Source organism: Equus przewalskii, chromosome 12 (assembly GCF_037783145.1).
Source record: "Equus przewalskii isolate Varuska chromosome 12, EquPr2, whole genome shotgun sequence".
NCBI classification, from domain to species: domain Eukaryota; kingdom Metazoa; phylum Chordata; class Mammalia; order Perissodactyla; family Equidae; genus Equus; species Equus przewalskii.
The window spans coordinates 16,900,678-16,927,021 of NC_091842.1; the positions used below are offsets into that span (position 1 = coordinate 16,900,678).

Consider the following 26,344-nt stretch of genomic DNA (forward strand, 5'->3'; position numbering starts at 1 on the left):
GAGATGGCTTCCCACAGTAGACCAGATTAGATACTTTGAAGGGTTTCTGCACTCCTGTGTAACTAGATTCTAGATCAACTACAACAAATAGAATTTTAAAACCTTTCTAGGCACACAAGAAGTGGTTGTAACCATTGACTTTTGCTGCATAACAAATCACCCCACATCACCCCATGACATTTTCGGATAAACAAAATCTGAGTGTGTTTACCATGACAGACAACCACCAAAGGAACTTCTAAAGAATGTACTTTAAGAGGAAGAATGTCTTGAGGCAAGAATGAATTATAAACAGAGAAATTTGTAAACATATAAGTAAATCTAAACAAACATCTCTTACATAAGATGATAAGAATAATGTGTAATTTGGGGTAGGGAGATAGAACCAGAAGACTGAAACAGTTAGAAGGAGGTGATAAGATTTAGTTTCCTAATGTCCTTGAATTTTATTGAGTGGAAGTGGATGTTAAGATATTGAATAACATTAGATTTTGCTAAGTTGTTAAATTTTAAGAGTAAACAATAAAATGGTAGAAATGGAGTATAATTTCCAAATCTGCAGAACGGAAAAATGAAATATGATCACATTCCAACAGATAAACCAAAACACAACCAGTCCAAACAAAGGCAAAATAAAGGAGAAAAAGAAAACAGAGAAGGCTGGACACACCAGAAAACACAAAGAAGGATAGTAGAAATGAGTCCAAATATGTCATTAAGCACAATAAAAACAAATGGACTAAACTTTCTGATTAAGAGACAGAGATTGTCACCTTAAATTTTTAAAAATCCGGGAGTATTCTTTTTTCAACAAATATATCTAAAACACAAGGAGAGGGAAATGTTGGAAGTAAAGGGATGGGAAAGGGTATGGTAGGCAAATTCTAAAGAGCAGAAAGCTGAGGTCACTACCTTAATATCAAACAAAGTACCTTTTCACACAAAATACATTATCGAAGATGAAGTGTGTTATTTCGTGAAGATGAAAGATTCAACTCACCAGGAAGATAGAATCATTCTTAACTTGGATGACCTCTCCCATCTGTCATCTTCTCTTCTCCTTCAGTGTCACCACTTGAGTTCAGACCTTCATCAACCTCATCATGCCCCACCGCAGTTCATTCCCCGCTCAGTAGCCAGTGTGGTCATCCCACAATTCAGATGGCTTCTTATGATAAAGCCCCGATTCCTGAGCATGCTGTGTCCATATGTTGCAATCTCATCAGTACTCTACCCCCTGCTCCCCACTTGTGCCCATCACAGCTATTACATTCTATCATGGTAACTATGCTCGAAGCTTTCAAAACACATTGCCTCTGGTCTCCAGGCCTTTGGACATGCTGCTTTCTTTGTCCAGTCTAGTCTGCCCTCTCCTATTTGCTTGGTTGACTGACTCCATCAAGGTTTTGCTTAAATGACCCTCCTCTGGGGAACCTTCTCTGACCTTCCTCTTCTGGATGGAGGCCCCTCCTGTTCTGGCTCTAAGAACTCCCGTAGTATATTTCATAGCATTATTTCACACTTTGTCCCCCTTGCCTATTTACTTGCCTGCCTCCCTGGGTAAGCTGTGAGCTTCTTGAAGGCAGGTACTGTCATTCATCATGATGTCAGCAAGTATTTTTTGAGCACCTACTACATGCCAAGGATTCTTCTAAGAGCTAGGGATAGAGCCATGAACAAACAAACAAACAAACCAAATGTCTGCCTTCATGTCTCTCACGTTCTAGTGGAGGGAGTCAGAAAACAAACTCTATAAATAAGGAAAATATATAGTTTTAGAAAATAATAGGTGCTTGGAGAGATATAAAACAAGGAAAGGGACAAGGAGTAAATGCTGGAGGAGAAATTTTAAATAAAATAGTCAAGGGAAAGACTCATCAAGAAGTGACATTTAAGCAGAGACTTCAAAGAGGTGAGGGAGTGAGCCGTTCAAATATCTGGGGGAAGAGAATTTAAGAGAGAAGGACCAGTGAGTGCAAAGGCTCTGTGCAGGAGCAAGGGTGGCCTGTTAACAGATCGACAAGGAGGCCAGCATGGCTGGAATTTAGTGAGTGGTGGTGGTGGGAGTCGAGCTCAGAGACCCATTATTAGATTGAATTGGGCCTTGTAGTCCATTCTAAGGACTTTGGACTGTTATTTTGGGTGAAATGAGAATCCTTTGGAGGATGTTAAGTAGAGGAATAGCATGACCCAACTCCAATTCAAAGTAACATATTGTATACAATGTAATATTTTAAAAGCAATCACTCTAAATGCAATATTGAAAACAGACCAAGGAAGACAAGGGTGGGAGCTGGGGGACAAATTAGGCGGCCATTATACTAGTATAGCCCAGAGATGGAGGGTGGTTGGAACAGGGAGGTAACAGTGGAGGTGAAATTGGGATACATTTGCTAATGGATTGAATGTGGTGGGTCAGACAAAAGGCAAGTAAAGGATGAAGCCAAAGTGTTCCGCCTAAGCAACTGGAAGGATGGAGTTGTCATTACCAAGATGGAACAGATGTTGGATGAGTATTGGGGAGGGTGGGGTACACAGGGGAGGAAGAATTCAGTTTTGGTTATGTAACTTTGAAATGCTTATTAGACATCCAAGTGGTATGCCAAATGGGGAGTTAGATATACAAATCTGGAATTGAGGGAAAAGTTTGGTTTGGAGATAGAAATGTGGCACAATGAGCCAACTTAGCATATAGATGCTTTCAAAAGCCCTAAGAATAACAAGCTTTCCAAGAGACTGAGTGAAGAGAGAAGAGGTTGTGTCACCTGCACCCAGCACAGCCTCTGGCCCACAGTTGGTGCCCAATATAAAGACTAAGAAAAAGCAATTGAACTTGACAGTTAGAAGAGCCTGTTGACCTTCAAGAGAGCAATTTCGATGTAGTAGTGGTGGTAGAAGGCAAATGGCCAGGCATTAAGGAATAAGAGAGAGAAACTCCAAAGACAAAATTGAGAGATAACCAGAACTGTGGCTAGAGAAGATTTTCTGGGCATAAAGATCTGGTTATGTTTGAAGCTTTTCAGATGGAAGAAATGAAAAAGAAGAGAGAAATAATGCCCTAGGCTACCTGTGGAGTGAGATGGGGCAGAGAGGGACAGAAGAGAGGAAGTGTGAAGGAAGAGAGGTTCTGAGGGGTAGAGGAGATAACTTCTCAACAAAGTGGGAGGTAAGATTCTCTGAGGGCAGTGAGGGCCCAGGACACCAGGCTAGGGATTGAGGAAGAAGGACATTTTTAAAATTTAGACCCTGGTGGGGGTGGGAAGTGTATTGGCTGACAGAGAGTCACATGAGGTAAATGAAAATATGAGAGAACTGGGGTGAGGCCCAGGCAGGGTTGGCACATGAGTCTGCAGTGGGCGTGGCCAACCAGCACCTGGTCCTGGCCCCCTGGAGGCAGGAACCAAGGTGACTGGCAAAGCCTGTGGTTCTGAGTGACCGTGAGGTACCAGGGTGGCTGCCTATGGTTCACAGAAATGCACTAGCAATGAACTTTCCAAAAAGGAAAGTAAGAAAACAATACCATTTACAATAGTGTCACAATAGATAAAATACTCAGGAAGAAATTTAACTAAAGAAGTACAAGATTTGTACACTGAGAACTACAAAACATTGTTGAAAGAAATGAAAGACTTAAACAAAAAAGATCCCGTGGTCAGGGATTAGAGGACTTAATATTGTTAAGATGACACTACTCCCTAAGTTGACCTACAGAGTCCATGCAATGCCTATCGAAATTCCAACTGCCTTTTTGGCAGAAATGGACAAGCTGATCCTAAAATTCATATGAAAATACAAAGGACCCAGATTAGCCAGAACAATATTAAAAAAGAACGAAGTTGAAAAACTCACACTTTGGTATTCTAAAACTTAGTACAAAGCTGTAAAAATCAAGATAGTGTGGTACTGACAAAAGGATAGACATACAGATCCATGGAATAGCATTGGGGGTTCAGAAGCAAACTCTCACATTTATGGTCAATTGATTTTTGACAGGAGTAACAAGACAATTCAATAGAGAAAGAATAATCTTTTCAACAAATGGTGCTGGGACAACCAGATATCCACATGAAAAAGAATGAGTTTACATCATATAAAAAAATTAACTCAAAATACATCAAAGACCTAAATGGAAGAGCTGAAATTAGAAAATTCTTAGAAAACATGAGGCTAAATCTTCATGACTTTGGATTTGGCAGTGGTTTCTTAGATATGACATCAAAAGCACAAGTAACCAAAGAAAAAAATAAATTGGACTTTATCAAAATTAAAAACTTTCGTGCTTCAAAGGACACTATCAAGAAAGGGAAAGAATAACCCACAGATGGGAGAAAATATTTGCAAACCATATATCTGGAAAAAGTCTAGCCTCCAGAATGTATAAAGAACTCTTACAACTCAACAATAAAAAAACAAATAAGCCAATTAAAAAATGGGCAAAAGATCTGAATAGACATTTCTCCAAAGAAGATATGCAAATAGCCAGTAAATACATGAAAAGATACCCAACATCATTAGTTATTAGAGAAACGCAAACCAAAACCACAATGAGATATCACTCCACACCCACTAGGATGGCTAGAATAGGAAAAAAAAAAAAAAAGACAATAAGAATTGGCTGGATGGTAGAGAAATTGGAGCCCTAGCCCATTGCTGGTGAGAACGTACAATAGTGCAGCTGCTTTAAAAATAGTTTGACAGTTCCTCAAAAAGTTAAACTAGACTTAGCCATGTGACCCAACAATTAGCAATTCCTCTCCTAGATATATACTTAAGAATTGAAAACATATGTTCACACAAAAACGTATACCTGAATGTTCGTAGCGGCATAATTCCTAATAGCCAAAAAAGTGGAAATACCCCAAACATCCTGATAGATGGAGATACGGGATGGACAAGAGGAGATGAGACACACTCACGCCTTGAAGGGAGACACTAGAGCGTGTGGATCCATGTTGCTCCAATGACTTGAGAGGAGATAGCTGGGGCTGGAAGAGTTACAGAAGACACTGTGGAATGGAGAGAATTGCACTGAGGTCTAGGAAAGTTGAAGCCAGAGAGTTCTAGAGGAAGGCCAATAAACAGCATTTCCAGGCAGGGAAATAGCTAGAGCAAAGCCTGGAGGCAGGAAAGGCTGTTGGACATGCAGGAGATAGGAAGCAGAGGTCCTTAAGGAGGGAGCGTGGGAGTGGCCAGACTTGCTGAAGGGCGCCACGAAAGCTCCCTAGTCAAAGACTGGGGCCAAAAAGGGTATTAGGTTGATGTCAGGTCCCAGTGCTCACCATCCTACTGCCTTGTCGGGGAGAAGCTGGTGTGAAATCTGTTGGCCTGACTTTAGCCCCATCACCTGGTCACCGCGGCACCTTTCTCTGACCCTGGCCCCTCAGTCAGGACAGCAGAGCCTGTGCATGTGGCCTCGTATTTGTGGTGTGAGAAAGCACCTTTCCTCAGAACGGAAATCCCACAGGGCCCTCCTCACCTGCCCTGCCCACCCCGATGCCTGCTTGGCTTGGGGCTGGCGTGTGCCCTTTGCAGGTCCTGGCAGCCTGGCTTGCATTGTTTTCGTGCCCTAACAGACCTCAGAAAGGAGAGCCGCTAACTCCCAGTAGCATTTAGCTTCGCTCTTTAAACATCTGGGTCACAGATATGCTCAGTTAATTAATGTTCTTAGCGCTGCTCATTTGCCTGCTGGATAATAGATTGATTCATAATTTCAATAAGCAGCTGTGTATATCTTTCCCCTGAACATAAAGGCAGCTTGCTGTCATTCATCACTTTGCATTTGGCGAATTTAAATATATTCAGAGAGACACTGTTTAGGGAGGGGTAAGGGAGGAGGCGTAGGGGAAGACTTCTGATTTTCTTACCATTTTGCCTCCAACAATTACTCTGATTTGGAAGTAATTTGGGTTTAAAGCACATGTTAACCGCTTCTCTCTCAAGGGCACTTAATAAATTGGGATGAGAGCAGAGGGTTTCTGAGTAGCTTTCACAGGAGCCAAGAGCCCCTGCAGAGAAGATCCCCGCCCCCCCTCCCCCTCCACCCCCCCCCCCAGGAGAAGGGGCACTCATGTCCCTGAGCAGAGTTCCCTTCCTGGCTGGAAATGCCCAAGCGCTTGAGAGGAGCCCAGGATCATCTGAGAAGAAGCCACCGTGCTGCTCAGCTGCTGGGCCAGGGCCACCACCCATCAGGTCTCTGGGGACCCAAGGATAGAGGTCAGGATGTGGCCAGGTGACCAGATGTCTTCATGCCTTGGTTTGCTCATCTTTAAAATGGGGAGAGTGATAGCCTCTATCTCACAGGGTTGTTATGAAAATTTCATTATTTATTCTCTACAATGCTTACATACAACGCAGAGTATGCCTTCCGTACATGCCAGCTGGTAATAGCATTTTTTAATTTATTAGGCACCAGCTGTATATTAATGATCATCACTCCTGCCCCAGCCACCTCACAGGATTGTGAGAACAATCATGACGATTGTGCTTGCCTCTCGTGGTCCAGCCTGCACTGGAATCATCTCAGAGAGGGCGGACACAGCCCCAGGCTTATATTCTCAGAAGCCTGTCCCCAGGCAGAGCACACAGAGAGCTCTTCAAAACTTGTTTGTGGAGTTTAAATGAATAAATGTGGTTGCCTTTTTAAAATGATGACGTTCACCACATTTATAATGTGCTCATCCGCAAACATGTTTTGAGCAGTTGGTCTGTGATTTTCTTCTATCATGGAATGAAATGAATTAGATACGATTCCTGCCCCTAAAGGAATGTGACAATAGGGGAATACGTTTGTTCAAAAGTTGGAATGCAAGGTTTTAAACATGTGGGCAGGCAGGAGAGGAAAGGCCACTAAACTGTCATGGGCCCTGTGGTGGGAAGGCTTGGCAGGCAACACCATCTCTGTATCAGTTAGTTATTGCTGCATAAAAACTACCCCAAAACTTAGTGGCATAAAGCAATATGCATTTATGATTGTTCACAAGTCTACAGGTCAGCTGGCTGGTTCTGTGATCTGGACCAGGCTCAGCTGATTCTGGCTGGATTCGTTCATGCATCTCCTGTCAGCTAGCGGGTTGGCCTAGGGCTGCCTGATCTGGGATGATCTCATCCACTTGTCTGATGGTTGACTGGCTGTTGGTTGGGTCACAAGTATCTCATCCTCCAGCAAGCCTGCTGGGCTTACTGCCATGGTGCCAGCAGGGTTCCGAGAGTGTGGAACCATGCAAAGTCTAATCCAGGAATAGGCACGTCCTCGCTTCCAATACATTCTGTTGGCCAAAGCAAGTCACAAGGCCAACCAGTATTCAAAGGATGGGGAAAGAGTAATCCCTTGATGGGAATTACTACAAAGTCATACTGCCAAGGGTGTATAGAAGGAAGAGTGAAGGACGTGGGTGTTTTTGCAATCTATCACAATCTCCTACCATTGTCGCAGGACGTGGAGCAGAAAGCAAGTACCAGGATTATGTTGCACATTTAGGATGTTTCTGTGCCTTTTCATCATTATAAATAAGGTTGCAATAAATATCCTATACATAACTTATGTGCACAGCTCTGATTATTTCCTTGGAATAGATTTCTAAAGTGGATTTACTGAGTCAAAGGAGAGGATAATTTTCAAAGCACAAAGTATATGTTTTGAAATCCCTTTTTTGAAAGATTGTAATAATTTTCCCTGCCTCCAGCCCATTTTATATTGACCTTGGCAAAATGTGAATAATGTCTTTTTTTAAATGTGGCATCTCATTGTTTTAGTTTTTTATTTAATACCTATGAGGTTGAATGTTTAATATGTCTGTTTCTTCTTCTGTGAACTGCTTCTTTGGGCCCTTTGCAGCAGAGTAGATTTAATGAATCTCAGTTTACAAGTGAGGAGGAAATGGAGGTTCAGAGAGGTTAAGTGACTTGTTCAGGTGGCCCAGCCAGCCGGAAGCAGAACCAAGGTTTAGAAGTCAGATGTCCTGCTCTTTTACTTTTTCCTGCTCCCTCATGTTCTGAACAGAAGGCTAGAATCCTAAAACATGAACAGAGGACACGCTTCAAAGAAAATCAGACAGTGACCCTAGGGAATCTATATCCAGGCTTGTCAAGCTGGAGAGCTTCCTGGGCAGGGCTCACCTGTGAGTTGGCTGTGTGGGGGTGTGACGGGCCTGCAGTGCTGATGGAGGTGGGGTGAGACCTGCGGACCTGAACCATGTTTCCCTTTGTGGTCTCAACCGTGCCTCCCCCTCCCCTGCTGCTCTGCTCTCTCCCTAGCTCGCCCGCTACACCAAGGAAGGCTTCCTGCACCTGGGAGCCCTGGGGACCACCACACTCCTCCCTGACACCCGCTGCCTGGTGGACAACTCCAAGAGTCGGCTGCCCCAGCTCCTTGACTGCGACAAGGTCAAGAGCAGCCTGTACAAGCGCTGGAACTTCATCCAGGTGAGCGCTGGGTGCACAGGGCCGGCCCCCCGGAGCAGCCAGAGGAATCTGCTTCCCCAAGGGGATCCCACAAAGTGCCACCAGAGGTCTCCCAGCCCTGGGCCAGGCCCAGAGACCCAGGGCACGTTCAAGGGGATGGGCGGGGGGATTTAGGTGTGAGAAGCCTCCCTGCAGCCGTGCTAATCTGGGTTGGGCTCAGACAGATCTCCAGAGGGGGTGTGGGGGTGATTTTCCTGAAATCTGCTAAGTACCTACAGTAAGTAGGATTGAGAAAGTCAGACCTTGAATGTCCCAGGGAATCCTGCATCTGGACACCATCCCCACCAAAGCTCGTCACCTGGTTCAGCCACTCAAACTTGGGGAAGCTTGTTTGTTTTCTGACTTTAGGGTTTCCAGAGGAGGTCCCGATCATCTCTCCCCCGTGCAAAGAATTTTGGTGGGATTGTTCCCCATGAGAGGCCATGTGCCAGGCACTATGGTGGTTAAACCTTGCTCTCTCTCTTTCTTGCTGTCTCTGTCTCTCTGTGTCTGTCTCTCTATGTCACTCTTTCTCATTCTCTGTATCTCTCTCTCAATCTCTATATCTCTCTCTGTCTGTCCCTGTCTCTCTGTCTTTCTGTCTGTCTGTCTCTGCCTTTCTCTCTATCTGTCTGTCTCTGTATCTCTGTCTCTCTCTGTCTCTGTCTATGACTCTCTCTGTATGTGTGTGTCTCTCTCTCTGTCCGTCTCTCTCTCTCTCCTCCCTTGTACCCCCATCTCCTCCCAGAATGGAGCCATCATGAATAAAGGCACAGGGCGATGCCTGGAGGTGGAGAACCGGGGCCTGGCTGGCATTGACCTCATCCTCCGCAGCTGCACAGGACAGAGGTGGACGATTAAGAACTCCATCAAGTAGTGGGGAGGAGCTGGGGTCCCCGGAGCCTGGCCCCTGGGACAGGGTGTGCCATCTTCTGGACCAGCCACACTGGTGGAGAGACAGCAAGGGGCCAGCAGGTGCTCATTGGGCCTCCCGGGGCTTCTCTAGGGCAGCATGGGGGCCCCAGATGGAGACTTTGTGTCCCCATCAGGCATTCAGCTGTCATGAGGCTCACACACCCTGGAAAAGCCCCCTCAACCTTTCTCTGGGAACCCAGGAGCCATGTCTTCTACAGCCTGAATGTGGACCTGGTACCAAGGAGTGAAAGAAACATCCACACCTCCTCCTTGTCATCTTCCTCCCTACTATCAGGACTGGGACTGGCAGGGGCCCCACCCTTTTCTCATCTTTTGCAGCAGCAGCAGCAGTTTCTGAATTCCACTCCAGCCCTCAACAAAGTGGGGAGGGTCTCAGCCACATCCTAGCTCCCCTCCTCAGAGGAGACAGCCAGGCCCTGAGACTCAGTTTCCCCTGAGGTTGCTTCTGCCCAGATACCCATTCATAGCCCAAGGCTGCCATGCCCAAACCTTTCCATCAGGTGGCCTTGAGGGCAGCAGCTCTGGACTTTTCTGGACCCTCCCTGAGATGGCCTGGAAGAAGCTGACACTTCCACAGTCATCAGGGCACTAGGATCCTATGTGCCTGGGCCAGCTCTTCTGCCTATGTCTGGAAGGAGCCAGAGGCAGGAATAGGCTGGGCACGCAGGGTAGTCTCAGCTGTGAGTGCCCCCAGGCTACAGCCAGGCCAGTGTAGCTCTGCCTGCTCGGGGACCAGGGAGCCCTGACTCATGGAGGCTGCTATGGGGGGAGCAGCAAGGGGCCTCCACCTGGAGCTTAAGGACTGGAGCCAGCACAGCAAAGCAGGACAGGACCCTCGAGGATGCTCTGTGCTCATTTCAGTTCACCTCATGCTCTGCTGGCTGACAGGGGAGAAGGCAGTCGATTCCTCTCAGAAGAGTAATAATTTTTTTCGATTGCCCTCTGGTTAGGGTGCACTTATAAATCAGAGTTAATATATGGATGTGTGTGCATGTGTATGAGTATGCGTGCCTGTGTGTGCGCGTGGCAGGGCGTGTGCAGCTGCATGTGCGTATATACGTGTGGCACCATGTGGCGTGTGTCTGGGTGTATGTGCCTGAGTGCGTGGTAGAGCAGACGTGGAAGTGTGTCCTTGGGCCTGCTGCTTCATTGCTCTCCTGGATTGGGACACGGCTGCCAAGAAGCTTGGGGGGCTGGCCATGCATTGTTCGCCAGGAGGACATGGCTCGGCCTTGCCCCATGTGGTGCCCCAGATGGAAGGCTGTCCCTTCTGCCAGTTCCCATCTCTCCCTCGTGCCGTCCCCAGCCAAGCCCTGCCCAGTGCCAAACCCTGTAGTTGCCCAGTTGGGGGTTCACAGTGTTTCATTTGGTGGCATCTTATTGGTGATCACCCTGCCCATCTCCCCTCTCGTGAAATAAATACATGTGAGCACTTCCCAAAGCAGCCTGTGCACTTCTTGGTTCCTCCAGAACCTGGGACCAGGGGAGGGGAGTTCCAGGGACGTGGCAGAGGGCTTCTTTGGTTGGGAGTTTGTTTTATTAAAGGCAAAAACCCTATAGCTTGGGGCTGAGACAAAGCCAGCCTACATTTGCACTTGCCTCCCTCCCGAAGAGGACAGAGCTCGACATCTGGCACTTGCTTACTAACCCCTGTTGACCCTGGCGTAGGTGGGTCAGGCTGGTACAGAAACCTATAAGGAAGCGGAGGGTTGTAGGTGATCCAGCTGAGCCATGCTGATCTGCCCCCTTCTGCTGCCATGCAGCCACTTCTGCCTCTCGAGGCAGACCATGGAGCCTGTGGTGGGAGCATCTGCCTCTTCTGTTCATGAAAAAGTGAAATCATAAAAGCACCAGGCCTCTGTCATGGAAATGGGCATGGAAGGAATGGGCAGGAGTCCCTTTGGCTATCACAGCCCCATGCCTCTCTTCCTTTGAGGAAGCCAAGAAGGCCCATCTTGTGTGATGTCACACAACACACAGACATGCATATCAGTTACCATTTGCCCCTTGCGTTCTATGAGAATTGGGATCCATATGCACGTTGATGGAAAATGCTGCACTTTGGTATTGAGTTTATCGGACCTAAATGTTAGAGTCTCAGGGTAACTGTGAAGTGAAAGGAACTACAGATGTGCAGGTTCCCCTGTGAGGTCAGGGAGATGCTGAGATAATATCACGAGGCGGTACTTTGGGGAGGAGTCCTCCCAGAGTATGCCGTTCTCCCTCCTGTGTGGGTCTTAAAGTAGAAGTGCAAAGAAGGTGGCATCCCACTTTACCATTAGCTGAGGTTTTGACCTCAAATCCCAGTGAGGTACTCAGTGGGCCCATATGGGATCCTTCGTCCTACAGGAAATGGGCCCAAACCTCCTCAGACAAAAGAAATCGTGAGGTCTGCCCTGTTCTCCTACAATATCCAAACCCACATCCACTCTGATGGAATCAGGCCTACACCCTTCTGTGCTCTGGCATGCCCACTGCACTTTGGGCTCATTTGTACTCCTAGGCTGCACTCCCAAAATATGGACAGCATGAAGTATCCTGGAACTCACACAAAAGAAGTACTTCCCCTCTTCAGTGTCACATGGCAGCAGGACAGGATGTTTGGGTTTGCTTTTGGGGAGCCATTTGCGTCTGGGCACCAGTCCATGTGCTCCAAGTCTAGGCTCCGGCCCATAGTTATAGCATGCAGGAGGCCTGGGCCGTCTGTTCATATAAGCACTGGCTGTCCGCACTCACCTGGGCTTCCTCCCAAAGGCTAGTCTAGCTGAGGAGAGCATGAGGCCAGCATCCCAGATCAGTCCCCTCTTTGCCCTGCAGGGTCCCGGTGTCCTAAAGGTGGTAGGGTCGGGAGGCCAGAGGCTAAGGCAGAAAAAAGGAATCAATGATATCAGAGAGAAAGGAGAGAAAAGGGAAGTAGGGGCCCTGGGCGACCTTGTGGTCCTCCATCTGAGGGAATTTAGTAGTTCTGGAGACCTACACGTCTGCTCAGGCCTACAGGCAGCAAGCTCCAAGCATTGGACCCCAGGGAAATCTCACACTCCGTCACCGGATGTTGGAAGTTGGCCCCACGTGTAGTTTGAGGAGTGACAGATGAGCTTCCCGCCCCTCACTCTCAGCCTGCACAGGTGGATGCTGCACAGGGAGCTGAGTTCTGACAACTTTTGCTGGTCTACCTCTATGCACTCAGTCCCCTCCCCCTGGTGCCCCCACTCCCCTGTCTCGTGGCCATTTCTTTCTCTCTTCTCTAATTTTCCCCCCAATTTATATGGTAAAAAATATCACAGATGGTATTCCTGAAACATGTCCAAGCCATCAAAGTCAATGTCTTTGAAGCTACATGTGTTATTTCTCAAATGTGTTTTTTATACTTATTCTGGTGGCTAGAAAAGAAGAAATAGAAAAGACTGGGAAAGCACAATTTGGGCCAGAAGCCACCATCTTAAGCCACTCCAAGCCTTTTTACTTGGGTTTCTGGAGCCATTTCTTTTCATCTGATATTTTTCTGCCATTCTTAAAAAGTCTTTGTTTCGCAAAGTCAGGCCAGGCAGAGCAGGCGACTCTCTCAGGGCTGGCCAGTGAACCATCCAATAGTTGCTTGCTATTTCTCCTTCCACTGTGCCTGGGAGTGATGCTCTGAGAATGGCTGAGCAACAGCCAACCAGGTGGGGATGGGCTTGGGAGGGGCCTGGAGCTTGCACAGGGAACCAGGTGGCCATGAAGTCTGGGAACTGCCCGGTGACGGGACTTGTGTTGCCAATCCCTGCTCGTTGTCAGCATGTCAGCCTCTTGTTTTGATTTGAGCTCCAGATCAGCAGTTGGGCTGGCAGGTCATCACCCCCTATCAGCTGCCCCTTCCTCTCTCCTGGATCACAAATCCCAGCCTCTTGGCCGCTCTGCTTTCTCACTTGGCAAGTTTCCCAGACCCGAGTATGGGGATCAGTGGTGGACCCCAAACTCCAGCGGTCCATTTCAATTCAAGTCAACAAATATATTTGGACTTAGCGTGTGGTTTGCTTTTGAAGACTTCTTGGAAGGGAAGGAGAGAGGGAGGGAAAGAAGAAAGAGCTAAAATACATTGAGCAAGTGACCATGAATATCATGGTCTTTAGCCCTTAAAGCTTATATCTGAGGAAAGAAAATAGTCACAATCTATTGGGCGTCCCCACCTCTGAAGGCTGGACAGTCATGAAATGGGGTCTACGCCTATTGGCATAAATGGGGGTCAAGGCGTATTAGCAAATTCCAGTGTTCTTTCTCCAAAGAGCCTCCAGCTAGCTGATGGAAGGATCTTGCAAATATGGCTCCCAGCTTGACTTCATCTGCTACCTATTGACACAAGCTCCCAACACCGCCCAAACACAAAGAGCCAAGCTGAGAAACTAAGAAAGCCAGACAGGGATCACTGGTGCTGCTAACGGTTCCAGAACACAGGAGACTGTCAGGCTTAGCCTGTTATTATCAGCATCCTTACTCGACGGTCAGAGGATTCGTATTACTCCAGGGTCAAAATAGCATCGAATCCACTCTCCCACCCACCTGTCCAGGTAATCCCTCCGTATCTGCTTGATAAACTCTAGAGACAGCTTGTTCTAGAGCAGAAAATTCTTTCTGACAGCGAGCCAAGTCCAAGTCTAACCTATTCCCACTGTCCTACCCCCTGGAGCTCTGAACAAGACTAACTGCCCCTTAAAATCTACAGCGTCCTTCAAGTCAGCGCCCTCCTGGAAGCTTTAATACTGCTGCTCAAAACTGAGAGAAACAACCCATATCCCACTGGCAGCGACTTCCCCAGTGTGCAGAATTCATGGCTGCCGCCTGGAGAAACGGTTAACCTTCTTGGTGAGGGAGGCCATGTCCCATTTGCCACAGAGTTGGGCATATATTGTGGAAGATGTTTATCTGCCATTTCTTAACTAATAGATGGAATCCTTCCAAAGAAGAAAAAATTCTCACAGACCCTCAGCATTGATCTAATTTATTTTTTATTATTATGTTTCTCAAATACGTGTAAACATAAAATGGCTTTTGCTCATAGGTCCATTACAACTATAAAATAAAGATAAATTTACAAGTCAATCCAAACAAATCTACAAAGTCAATAAAAAGTTAACAATGTTCATTCAACGTGGTGGCAGCGTTGTTTGCTGAGACCAAATGACTGCTCCTCTGATGCTGGCGCCAGCTGCTCTGCAGAGGCTCTTCTGTGCCTCCCGATAACTTGGACCTCCCACCACTTTTCTGTACTCCACGTATTTTTGAAATATTGATTCACTGTTCATTCATTCAACACATATTTACTAACCACCTCCTGTCTGTCTGGGCATAGCCGAGGATCTAGTCCTGAGCAGAGCAGATAGAAACCTTGCTCTCCAGGAATTTATATTCCAGTGGTTTTCCTGAGGGACAAACACATTTACATTAAAATCTCCACTCTCTTCTCTCTCACCTGTAACAAGTACTGTAGAACTATTTAGCACCAATGTGGTTGTGACACAAATGCAAACAGATGCTCTAAACTCACCATCAATGCTAAGCTGGTCATCCACGTAATCCAGAATATGCTTGTATTAATTTTTAGATAATTATCAAAATGAAAGACAAAATTTGAAAATCTTACAGACATCTTGCAGCTGCAGGAGTCTGCTGAGAAGCCCCAGATGCTAAGAAGCGCCGTCGGAGAAGCACAGCTGGGTCCTTAGATGCTTTCCGCGTCCTTAGAGCTTGTTTCGATAAAGATGTGGTACCTTCAGACCGACGACAGCTCTCATCCCTCTGAGAGAGAAATTATTCCCATCAGGGCTTGTTTTCAACTCTTGCTTTTCTTCTGATTGCTCACCTTTTGGTCATTCCCAGGCTTGTTACAATATGTGGAAAAGAGCACAACCTCATTACTGAAAATTACAGGATTTTCAATGCTGGTGCAAAAGCTTGCTGGGTGGACTTCGGAAAGCATTGCTCAGACTGAGGTGTAGGGATGCTCGGTGAACTTGATCAACGTCAACTGGACTAAGCTTTTCACAAAAACATGGTTCATCGGCAGCTGACGTAATGCACCTCCGTCCCAGGAGTCTGGGCTCTCATCCAGTGTGAAATCCAGGTTGGAAAGGCAGGAAAAGTGGGCATCCAGTGGGCACATGGCAACAGGCACTGGGGGAACTTGCAGCGTCAGCATGAGCTTCAGAAGTTGAGGTTTCTACAGGGCCTGTGGCAGAGTCACTGATTAGTTACACGGCCGGGTGTTTATAACCCAGCCATGTAGATAACAAAAAAGAATGTACGTGCTGCTCAGTTTTGAAATTTGCACCCAGACTTTTTGCCCTTGCAAACACACAAAGAAGAATGAAACTTCCCCATCCTAGTCCAAGGCACCAAACCAAGTTTCTGATGCCCAAGTTCATGTCTCCAAATTTCTCTGCATCCTTACAAGCCACGACCTCTCCAATTCAGAATTCTTGATTCTTGAGTTAAAGTTGCCTGTACGTTTGCTCATATGAACAAGGCTTCGAAAATGAAGAATTTAAACAAAAAGCTATTCAACCGCACAGCCTCTAAGTGCCTCCAAGACTCTGCTTGAGATGCATTCTACCACTCTGCTGTCTATACTCACTTCTTAGATGTTCTTTGAAGAGGGTCCCCCACCTGGTGCCAGAGTAGAAAGCAAAGAAAAGAACTGCTTCCAGTGTGCACTCAAACTGCACTTCCTGAGGTGGGCCCCGTGGCCGAGTGGTTAAGTTTGCGCGCTCCGCTTCGGCGGCCTGGGGTTTCGCTGGTTCGGATCCCGGGCGCGGACATGGCACCACTCATCAGGCCATGCTGAGGCGGCATCCCACATGGCACAACCAGGGGCACTCACAACTGGAATATACAACTATGTACTGGGGGGCTTTGGGGAGAAGAAGAAGGAAGAAAAAACAACAAAAAAGATTGGTAACAGATGTTAGCTCAGGTGTGAATCTTTAAAAAATAAAAAACTGCACTTCCTTGCCACTGTTTCATTATTCAGATTCCCTTCATCCTCGGGAGCCCAACCCTAACCTACCATGAATTTGCCCAAATTAGTGAGGTTCTAAGTGTTCCTCAGGGGTGTTTCTAGAATTCTTTCAGAGGGTGGAATTGTTGCTCTGGCCCCTGAAGTGAGCCTGCGTTTCTTTCTGGAGAGTTTCCATGAGGTTCTAATCAGTAACCAGCACAGTGCTGGGCTCAAAGCAGGTGACAGCAGAGGAAATCGGCTGCCTGCAGGAGCCCAGGACGAGAAAGCCAGAAATCCCTGATTCTCATCAACCCTGTGCTCAGGCCACCCACAGCCTGCCCCTGCCCCCTGCCCCTGTCCCCGCCCCTGATGGAGAGCCTCTGCTCTCCTAGGCTCCCCCGGTTCGTGTGACAATCTCCCAGAGGTGTCATATTAGACGGGGCCCAACTCTTGACAGCTGTGAGATAAACACGAGTGGTGACGGCTTGATGGAAGAAAGCTCCGTCTCCCAGGAAGAAATACGCGGTCTTTTAGTTGTGTGGGATGTTATTTTTTGTTGTTTGTTTTGTCTTGCTTTTGGGTTTTGTTTTAAGTTATCTGCCCTTTAAAAATCTTTCTTAACCCAAAAGAATTATCCAGAGGGTTGAGGAGGTTGGGCAACAAAGGCTGGAGGTTGAGGAAGGTAAGCGCAGGCGAGTGTTTCTCTCTAACACAGGGAGGGTTTAATTTTTGCTTTTCGGTTTTGTTTTGGTCCTTTTCGCTTTTCCTGCTTTCCCTGTATTCCTCTTGTTGGTGGGCTGGTTTCTTCAGAGGCTGGTCCTCCCTGCTGGTATTTGGTGGGTTTTCTTCTGGTAGGACTGAGCAGCATTGGGCCTGGGGTTGGGGTAGAAAAGTGTAGTTAACACCATAGCTCTAACCACCACCCTGATTTGAGCCAGGCGCTGCGCAAATGCTCTTATGGGCATCCTCTCTCTTAAATTCTCCCGGGGACCTCTAGGCAGGTGCTATGGTCTTTCCTTTAGAGATGAGGCCCTGATGGGAGAGATCAAAAGCCTGTCCTAATATCGTGGAGTCTGTAAGTGGCAGGTGTGGGTTTCAGACCTGGGAGCGTCTCCCTCAAAAGCACTGGTTCATAATTATCAGGCCACACTGCCTCTGTGGCGGCTTTGCTCTGTCGCCTCGGTTCTAATACGAAAGTCTCAGATACAAGAGGAGGAGGAGGGCAGAGCTGTTAGCAAGGATATGTCCGGGTTCCCTGCCATGGACCCTTAGGTGATGAGGAGCAGAGCGTCACTGACTGCATTTAGCACAGCCCCAGGTCCTGGGAGCACCCTCGTCCCAGGGGGGCGGCAGCTGACTTGGAACAGCCAGAGCTGCCCTAGACTCTCGCCTCCTGCCTCAAACTGCTGTTGTTTCTTCGTCAGCTCGTAGTGCCCACAACTGTGTACTGTGAGGACTCACAAGAAAGAATGGCCAGTTCTGCCTGAAACGGTTCAAAGAGTTCTCAGCAGGCTGGGAAAATAGTCTGACTCAAACAAGAGCAATTTTTTTTTGGTAAGCTAAAAATTAATTGATGGTTCATTAGAGAAAAATTAGATAATCCAAGTGAGTGACAACAGGAGGAAAATGGCATCAATAAGCCCCTCATCCAGAGAGACTCGAAACTACTGCTCACTGTGTTCATGAACATCCTTCTCTACTTTTTCCTTGCATGCAGATACCTATAACTTCATATATATGATACATAATGGGGTTGCAATTAAATTTAATGGGATAAATCGAAGTTCCTACACTTTGGTCCAAAAAGCCAGCTGCACTAATGCATGCTAGTGGAGATACGGTTTAGCAAGCATTAGTGTAAAATGAAATGGGCTTTATTTAATAGTTGCCTGATTATGGGTCAGCAGTCTGCAAAAGAAGCCGGTGGGATCTTGGAGTGGAAAATCCAGGAGGAAGTGATAGTCCTGTCACCTTGGAATCCACTCAAAGGAGAGCAGCTGGCCTGGTCTGTGTGCTGGGGTGACGGAAGTAGGTGTCAGAAGAGCTTCTTTTCGTGGAGATGTGCATGACAGCTGGGGGATGAAAGTCATACTTGTCATATGTCACTTTTGAAGAAGAGGACTGGGCTTGACTGTTCATAGTGGATTCAACTGGATGACACAAAAAAGAGAATAAAGTACATCATTTTTTAAAAAAAACATTGCTTAATATTTAATCACGGGCAAAGTCAAAACGTGCATTCCTAAGTTTTTGTTTCAAAAAATGCAACAGGCTTATTGTAGGTCTAGCAGTGAGAGAAGAAATTCTCACAGATTCTTATAGTTTCAAAGTTTCTCCATGGGAAGACGCAAATCTCACGTGTGGAAGAATTCCGAACAAATTATGTAGCTACTTCACTCCAAGGAGGAGGGAGTGACACGTGTGACTTCCTGCTGAAGAATACAGTATGGAAAGTGGGGGGAAGGAAATCACCTTATGGTGGAGGAAGCTGACAAATACCACTTTAGCCAGGCAGGGTTAACGTCACCAGCCGTCAGTCATGTTGACAGTGCACACCACTGATATGAGGTGGTGAAAATGGCACATCACCTCTGTAGTTTTCCTCCAAAATACCCACAGTCACAGTTGAATCATTAGAAAAACAGCAGACAAATTCCAGTAGAGGGGCACCCTATAAAATACCTGACCAGTATTCCTCAGAACTGTCAGGGTATTAAAACAAGGATTGTCGGAGAAAATGTCTCAGTCAAGAGAAGCCTAAGGGACATGAAAACTCGATGTAATGTAGTATCTTCGATGCGATCCTGGAACGATACAAAGGACGCTGGGTAAAAAATATTAAGGAAATCTGAATAAATTATGGATTGTAGTTAATAATGCATATCAATATTGATTCATTAATTGTAACAAATGCATCATTGTAATAAGGTGTTATTAATAGGAGAAACTGTGTATGTGGGGGGCATATTATGAGAACTCTGTATTATCTGCTCAATTTTTCTATAAACCTAAAACTATTCTAAAATAAGTCTACTTCTACTAAAAAGAAAAAAGTGCTCCGTGGACACGGTCTCCTCCAATCCTCTCAGGCACTGGATGCCAGAGTCTAGGAAGTGGCTGTCCATCCGCCCAGGAGATAGCACTGCCTCTCTCTTGCACTCGGCCATTACTGGCTATAACAGAGGAGCCGTGGCCTACGGGCATTCTTCAGCAGAGCCATAAAAGTGCAATGATACAAACAGTTTAGTCAATACCATTAATGGCTATTATGGGAAAGCCAATTGGGACTTGGATCTGTGGGAATCCATCTTTCTGCTCCCTTAGGGAGTAAGAGGATGTATCAGAGACTGCTGGCTGCCTGCCAATCTCCACTTCTTTCGTAAGAGAACCTCACTATTCCTGTGTGCAGCAAAGTGCCCAGCTAGGAAAGCATATTTCCCAGTATCCCTTGCAGATAGAGGTGACCAGTGAAAGGTAAGTGGAAGTCATGAGTGGAGCCTCTTGGAATGCTCTTTAAAGAGGCCCATTCAGCTTGGAGGTATACCCTTTACCCTTTCTTTCTTCTTTTCCTGCTGCCTAAAACATTGACATGATGGCTGGAGCTACAGCAACCATGTTGTAATTATAAGGTGACTTTGAGAACAGTGCAACAGAAAATAAAGGTACCTTGGGCTCTTGATGAAGCTACCATACTAACCCGAGGTTGCCTACTTAACGGTTCCTTTAAATGAGAGAAAAACAAAGTGAAAAATAAACCTTTTGTTTATGCACAGGCATTTTGGTTTCTTGATATATGCCATTGAACCTAATCTTTACTGATTCAAGAAACAAAATTTCTGCTGATTCAGGAAATCTGACTCAGGATGATCTAACACGTCTGGTGCAATGGTTCAACCCTGAAGGTGAAGATGTAGTGAGGTGTGGGAACCTTCTGGAGCTCAGAATTTGTCAGCTGAGTTAGGAATAAGTCAACCACTGCAGCACACGCAGACCACTCCCTGAAGCAGGCCAAGTACTCCGTTGGACCCCCGACCTGATCAGTAGAGGCCAGATGAGAGAAGACTCCCAGCCTTTGTTAGGCAACGTTAGCACACGTGAGCCAGGATGAGACAAGAAGGGCAAGAACTTCCCTGACAATTTCAGTGTCAGGAAAGGTGACCTGGAGAAGAAGAGCCCAGGGCCAGGCTGTCTTTGCCAGTGTATATTGAGGATTTAGGCTAGGCCATCCGTATCCATTCTCTCCAAGGTTATAGCCCCCCTGACTAGACACAGTGCCTAGTCTCTTCTGAAAATAGACTGTGTGGGACCATGTGACTAAGTTTTCCTCAAGAGAGTGTGAGTGGACTTGATGGATGTCTCTTTGGGGCTGGGATTTTACGGAAGTGGGATTGGCTCCATCATTCCCCCTTTCCCCTTCAGGGCTGGGTGCAGACAACAGCAGGGTCTTAGGGGCTAGTGGAGCCATAAGGTGGAAGGATTCTCAGCCCCTGAATGACTGCATGAAAGAGACCCTGTCATTGACCTGAATACCAAACTAGGATTGTTTTGTTGAGCCATTATATGTTTGGGTCTATTTGTTACTGCACTTCAGCCTACCCTAGCTAATACCATATCTTTTATATATTGTATTAGTTATCTACTGCTGTGTAACAAATGATCCCAATGCTTAGTGACGTAAAACCACAACATTCACAATCTCATGGTTTCTGTGGGTCACCTTCTGAAGGCAGCTTAGCTGGGTCCTCTGCTTCAGGGCCTCTTGCAGGCTGCAATTAAGATGCTGGTCACGGCTGGAGTCACTTCAAAGGTCAACTAGGGGAAGATGTCCTTCCAGGACCCAGAGTTGTTGGGATGAGTCAGTTGGACTGAGGGCCTCAGTTCTTTGCTGGCTGTTGACCAGAGACCAGAGGCCTCAGTTCTGTGCCATGTGGCCCTCTTTACAGGGAAGCTTACAACATGGCAGCTTCATCAGAGCAAGCAAGCGAGAACGCCAGAGAGAAAAAGAACTAGCAAGGTGGAAATCCCAGTCCTGTGTAACCTAACCTCAGAAGTGAAATCCACTCAGAATTGTGCCATATTCCGTTTGCTGGGAGCAAGTCATTAGGTCCATCCCACATTCAGGGAGGGGATACACAAGGGCTTGGATGTTAAGAGGCTGTGGTCACCAGGAGCCATTTCAAAAACTGCCTACCACACATATTTAGGCCTCACAAGAACCCTACTTAAATCCAGTATTTACTCTGATTTGTTGAGGCCCATTTAAACAAGGAAATTGAGACCCAGAGAGGTCAAGTGGCTTCTCCAGGGTTACTCGGGTCATCAGTAGTAGATGGAGATGGTCTGCATGGTGGCAGCACCTGTGCTTGTCTTACTGCCCCACTGTCCAGGCTGCAGGTGCATCGTGGTCCTGGAGTGGGGCTGCCTGGAACAGCAATCAATCATGGGAGAGTCTGCAAGAGGCGGCCCACCCACTGCAATCCCTCCGCAGAAGCCCTGCTTTCATGAGCTGCAGAGCTGGCCCCAGCCCCAAAGAACTGCTTGCAGCCTCAAGGGGGAAATGTGAGGGGTGGTGTGTGTGTGAGAGAGAGAGGAAGAGGAGAAGGAACAAGAGAGAGAGAGAGGCAGAAATGGACACGGAGAGACAAAAGAGACACATATAAAGAGAGAGAAAGAAAGAAGCACAGAACAACAGGGAGAAATAAAGAGAATTAGAAATAGAGGGAGACAAGAGAGAGATATTGAGAGAGAAAGGCAAAGAGAAAGAAACAAAGAGAGGAAGAGAGAAAGAAGGAAAAAGAAAGGAAGGAAGGAAGAAAAAGAAGGAAAGAAGAGAAGAGAAGGAGAGAGAGTGGGATAGATAGGCAAAGAGAAAAACAGAAGAGAAAGCTGGGCTGCTCAAGTCTTTCTTTTCAGGCACTCTTTTCAAGGAGGGAGAAATGCAGGGGAGCTTTCCTCGAACCTGCATACCCAGCACCCCCTGGTGGAAATTTGAGTTACATTTCTCAATGGCATGGACCCCACATCCCTCCTACCTGTTAAGAGGACAGCAAATTGTGGGGTTCGAAAGGACAGTGAATTGTAAGCCAGCCAGGGTTGCCCACAGTTAGGTCTGGCCCTGATGTGTGGAGTGGTTGCCATGGTTGCCAAGGACAGTGGCACGGTGTGCAGTGGGGCGGGGTGGGGTGTTGTGATTGGATGTGTGAAAAGATGTGGTCTGGGCTCCCTGGGTGTCCTGCCTCTGGTAGGCGGCTCAGAGCGACGCTGCTGCAGCCCCTGCAGGTGCCTGACATTGATCCCTGCTGCTCCTTTCCTCTGAAGTGAGCTAAGAGAAAACTAGGGGGTTGTGACACTTTATTCCTCAGGGGTGGGGAGGAGGAGTGGGTCAGAAGAGACCAGAACTGTCAGTACCTTCCCGTGGGCTCCAGCCTCCGGTCTGACAGGTGGTACCAGCCCTATGCTGACCTCCTGCACTTGAGAGGCTGCCAAGGGCTTTCCACCTTTTCCATGCCATCTACCCTCTTGGCAGTCTGTGGAAGCGTGTAGACCCCTTCTTCTAATAACATTTTAGAAATGTGTAAAATGAAGTACATAGGATTACAAAGAAAATTATTAATAGAACTACACCAATTTTATGATATAGAAGTATATACATCATTTTATTGATGCATTCAGTAAGATCTAAGTGATGGGTCTAATCACTATAATTTCAAAGTTGTATGAGTATAGATGACATTACAAGATTTCTGCAACAACCATCATTTGACATGAAACTCTGTGATTTCTATTGGTGACAAGGTTATGGGTACTTTTCATCTATTGTGATTTGTTGTCCACTTTGATAATTGAAGGAAGAGGTGAAAGAAATTCATGTGGAGGCGGAAGAAACTGAGGGCATGAATTTTTCCCATCCAAGTTCACAGACTCCCCGAATTCCACCCGTGGAGCCTTAGGAGTCCATGGACCTGAGGTTAAGGAGCTGCAGAGGGAGAGTTCCTGTCCAGATCTTCCCTTAGTACCACCTGGCGCCAGACAGGCTGCTTGGAGCCGACACTCCCAAGCAAGTTCAAGGCAAGCAGCAACTCGATGGATGGATGCTCTGGTCACTAATAATAGTGACAGCAACACACTTTAGAAAAAGAAGGATGCCCAAAATGTCATATGTGCCAACACCACGCAAAGGGCTTTATCTCATTCGATCAGTCTGCCCCAAGCCCCATGACCAGCGCAGACAACCTGCCAATATCACAGAGTGGTGCTGCTTCCTGGGTGAGCGAAGCCAGCTCCTGCACCCTAGTCCCTGGAGGGACAGGTCAGAAGTAGTTCTGGGAACCCACCTCTCAGCCAGCCTGGGGGGGCTTCTGCAGGAGGCTGTCAGTCTGGAATTTGTCTGCTAGCTGACTCTCCTCTATTACTCTTTACTCCCAGATTTCTTGGTTCTGAGTTCCTTTTTGCCACACACTGAGCCAAAGATGCTTGCCTGTGTCACCTTCTTTGATGACCTATTTTCAGCATGTTTCTCTGGTTCAGCCTCAGCTCGAGCATTTACCCACAGTCTCTCTAACTATAGATAGGAAACACTTTGGTCCTCCTCTTGGACCCATAGGACCTGGTAAAGCCCTTCTCGTAGGGCCTTCCTGTCAGCAGAGCAAGATTACGAGGGTAAGAGATGCTGTTGGTAGCCCACCTGTATCCCTCACACTCTACACATCACTGTGCTCAGGCTGACTTCCAAATGCTGATACCAGCATCTCTTTGCCTTGGGGCCTCCAACAGCCATGGAGCAATGCCTGACAAGAGTCGTGTATAAATCCCCAGCTTCCTCAGTGCTCAAGTGGAAAAATTCTGAGCCATCAGAATTCTGGGAAGCCATCCATGCCATTTCCCTTAATCTCTCCCATGGGATTAAACTCCAGTCACCCACAGTGGTAGCTGGCTTGATAGATTGGCTGCCTTCCTATCCCTTTTTCACTTCCTTACTGGTTTTCTAAATGTCTCAAATATGCTACCCGTACTTGAATCTTTGTCTCAGCATCTCTTTCTGAGAGAAACCGAGTGAAGACAAATAGCTACATCCTTGTCTGGAAGGTTCGTCTCTGGGGAAGGAATTGTGGTCTGGGGCACAGTTGGTCTAGAGTCCTTTCATGTTTGAGGAGAATCACAGCCAACTGGCTCCAGCCTTGGACCCCAGACCCAGGCTCAGACGGCCCTCTTTAGACGCTTCGTGAGGGGTAAAGGGCTCTTTGGTGGGTCTTTTGAAGGCTTCCATGCATGCGCTCATCAGCAGAGGATGCTGGGGGTGTATCTGTGGGTCAGGAATGGGGTTCTCAATACTTAAACCTTCCCCAAGGCTATGGGGCTCCATGCCCTCGGAGGAACTTCCCTGTGTAGGTTCTCCCTGCAGGATCACCAGTGAAGACCCTCCGTGGGTCAGGGTTTTACCGAAGATAAGAGCAGTTGCTTTAAGCGCTTCAGTTAATGACCTGCCGTGATTCTCCCCCAGAGCAAAGCTGGCTCGTCTGCCAGAAAATACGGAGTGGGGTGGGCTGTCCAGCTGTGCGAACAATGTCCACATCTGCGATCACATCCTTGGACACAACAGATCGATCTTTGGGCCACAGAGCAAGGATCAGCTCTTGTGGCTATACCCAGAGACCCAGGTCACTAGGAATCCAGGGCTGGTGAAGTCTGCCCGCAGGGCTCGCAGCCAAAGGCCCGTTCCTGTGCCCTCGTCTCACAGGCGCACACGGCCAAGAAAACCGTGACCTCACACAACTGCCCTTAGGACAGGCGAATGTGCGCTGGGGTAAATCTGGAACTCGAGTCCCCACGCACACCGCAGCGCCAACCTCGGGGCGCACGCCTCTGAGAGCAGACGTTTGCGATCCGTCCTGCCTCCCGGGCCCAGCCTGCAGCTGAGCCTCCTGCCCAGGTGTCCGGGAGCAAACACTGCGGCAGTGCCATCTAGTGGGCAAGAGGCGAATGTCACAACTGAGATGCTCTTCCCATCCGGAGCCGAACCTCCTGCTTCAGGGGCCGGAGACTTGGACCAAGGCCTTCCTGTGCCCCTCCCTGACTAAAGGCATGACTAACCTTCAGACTGGCTTCTTCCTGACTCCAGGCCCCTGATCTCCCTTTTCTTGGGGCATTTACTTTCCAAAACTCGGTCGTCGGAAATTCTTTCTCTGCCACTTTGAAATGTACGTAAATCTTCTTCCAGCCTCTTGCTAGTTTTACAGCACAGGAATGTCTTTCTCAAGGACCTGGGAACCATCCTTCTGAACTGTAATCATGTAGGAAGATCATGTCCTTATCTCCCAGTTTCTGGAGGAGGGAGTGGAAGCTGAACTGATATGGGTGCCAATTAGCAAGCACAGATGGCCTGATCACAGAGAAAACCATTTGCAAATTCAGGACTAACTCAATGTGCTGGACATAGCCCATTGATGGACCTCCCCCCAGCGTCCTCTAGTACTTTTCCACCAGCTCACCCCAGTGCTTCAAAACTCTCCCAGCTTCCGTTTCAGCAGAGTTGGGTTTAGTCTCTCACCCTTATTGCCATGGTCTTGAATAAAGTCTTCTTGCCTGTTCAGCTTTGTCTGATGCAATTGTTCTTCCTCATTCTTCACCCATCTTTTCTGAGTCCCCGTCCCCATGAAGCCCCAGGATGCTGCAGGAGCAAAGCCTCCTCTGTCCCATCCATCAGGGTAGACATTCTGCCTGTGCCAGGCTCTCCCAGGCTCCTCCTGCCCATCTCCCTGCCCCAATTCAGGCCATTGCCTGGCAGGGCAGCCCCTCTGTCCTGGATACGGAAGTCAGGAACAGAGCTTCTGGGCTGCTCTGGGAGAAGGTGTCATTGACTAGGTACTCAGTGATTTTTTTTTCCTTTTAAAACTATTCATGGGATTCTGAGAGGAAGGAGAGTAGTAAGATGTCAGGCTGCCATCTTGAACCCCATTCTCACGGGAATCTATTCCAGTGGTTCCTCATGACAAAAAAGAG

At 47.3% G+C, this 26,344-nt stretch overlaps 1 protein-coding gene across 5 annotated transcripts in view; it reads left to right on the top strand.

The window, feature by feature from the left end:
- Nucleotides 1–10,816, top strand: part of GALNT17 (polypeptide N-acetylgalactosaminyltransferase 17) — a 456,580-nt gene extending 445,764 nt beyond the window's left edge. For all 5 annotated transcript variants that reach the window (XM_070567804.1, XM_070567807.1, XM_070567805.1 and 2 more), the window contains 2 exons: nt 8,254–8,421; nt 9,188–10,816. In XM_070567804.1, the coding sequence (XP_070423905.1) occupies nt 8,254–8,421; nt 9,188–9,316 (297 nt within the window). In that variant the 3' untranslated portion in view covers nt 9,317–10,816. The remainder of the gene's footprint in view (nt 1–8,253; nt 8,422–9,187) is intronic.
- Nucleotides 10,817–26,344: the final 15,528 nt, after the last annotated feature.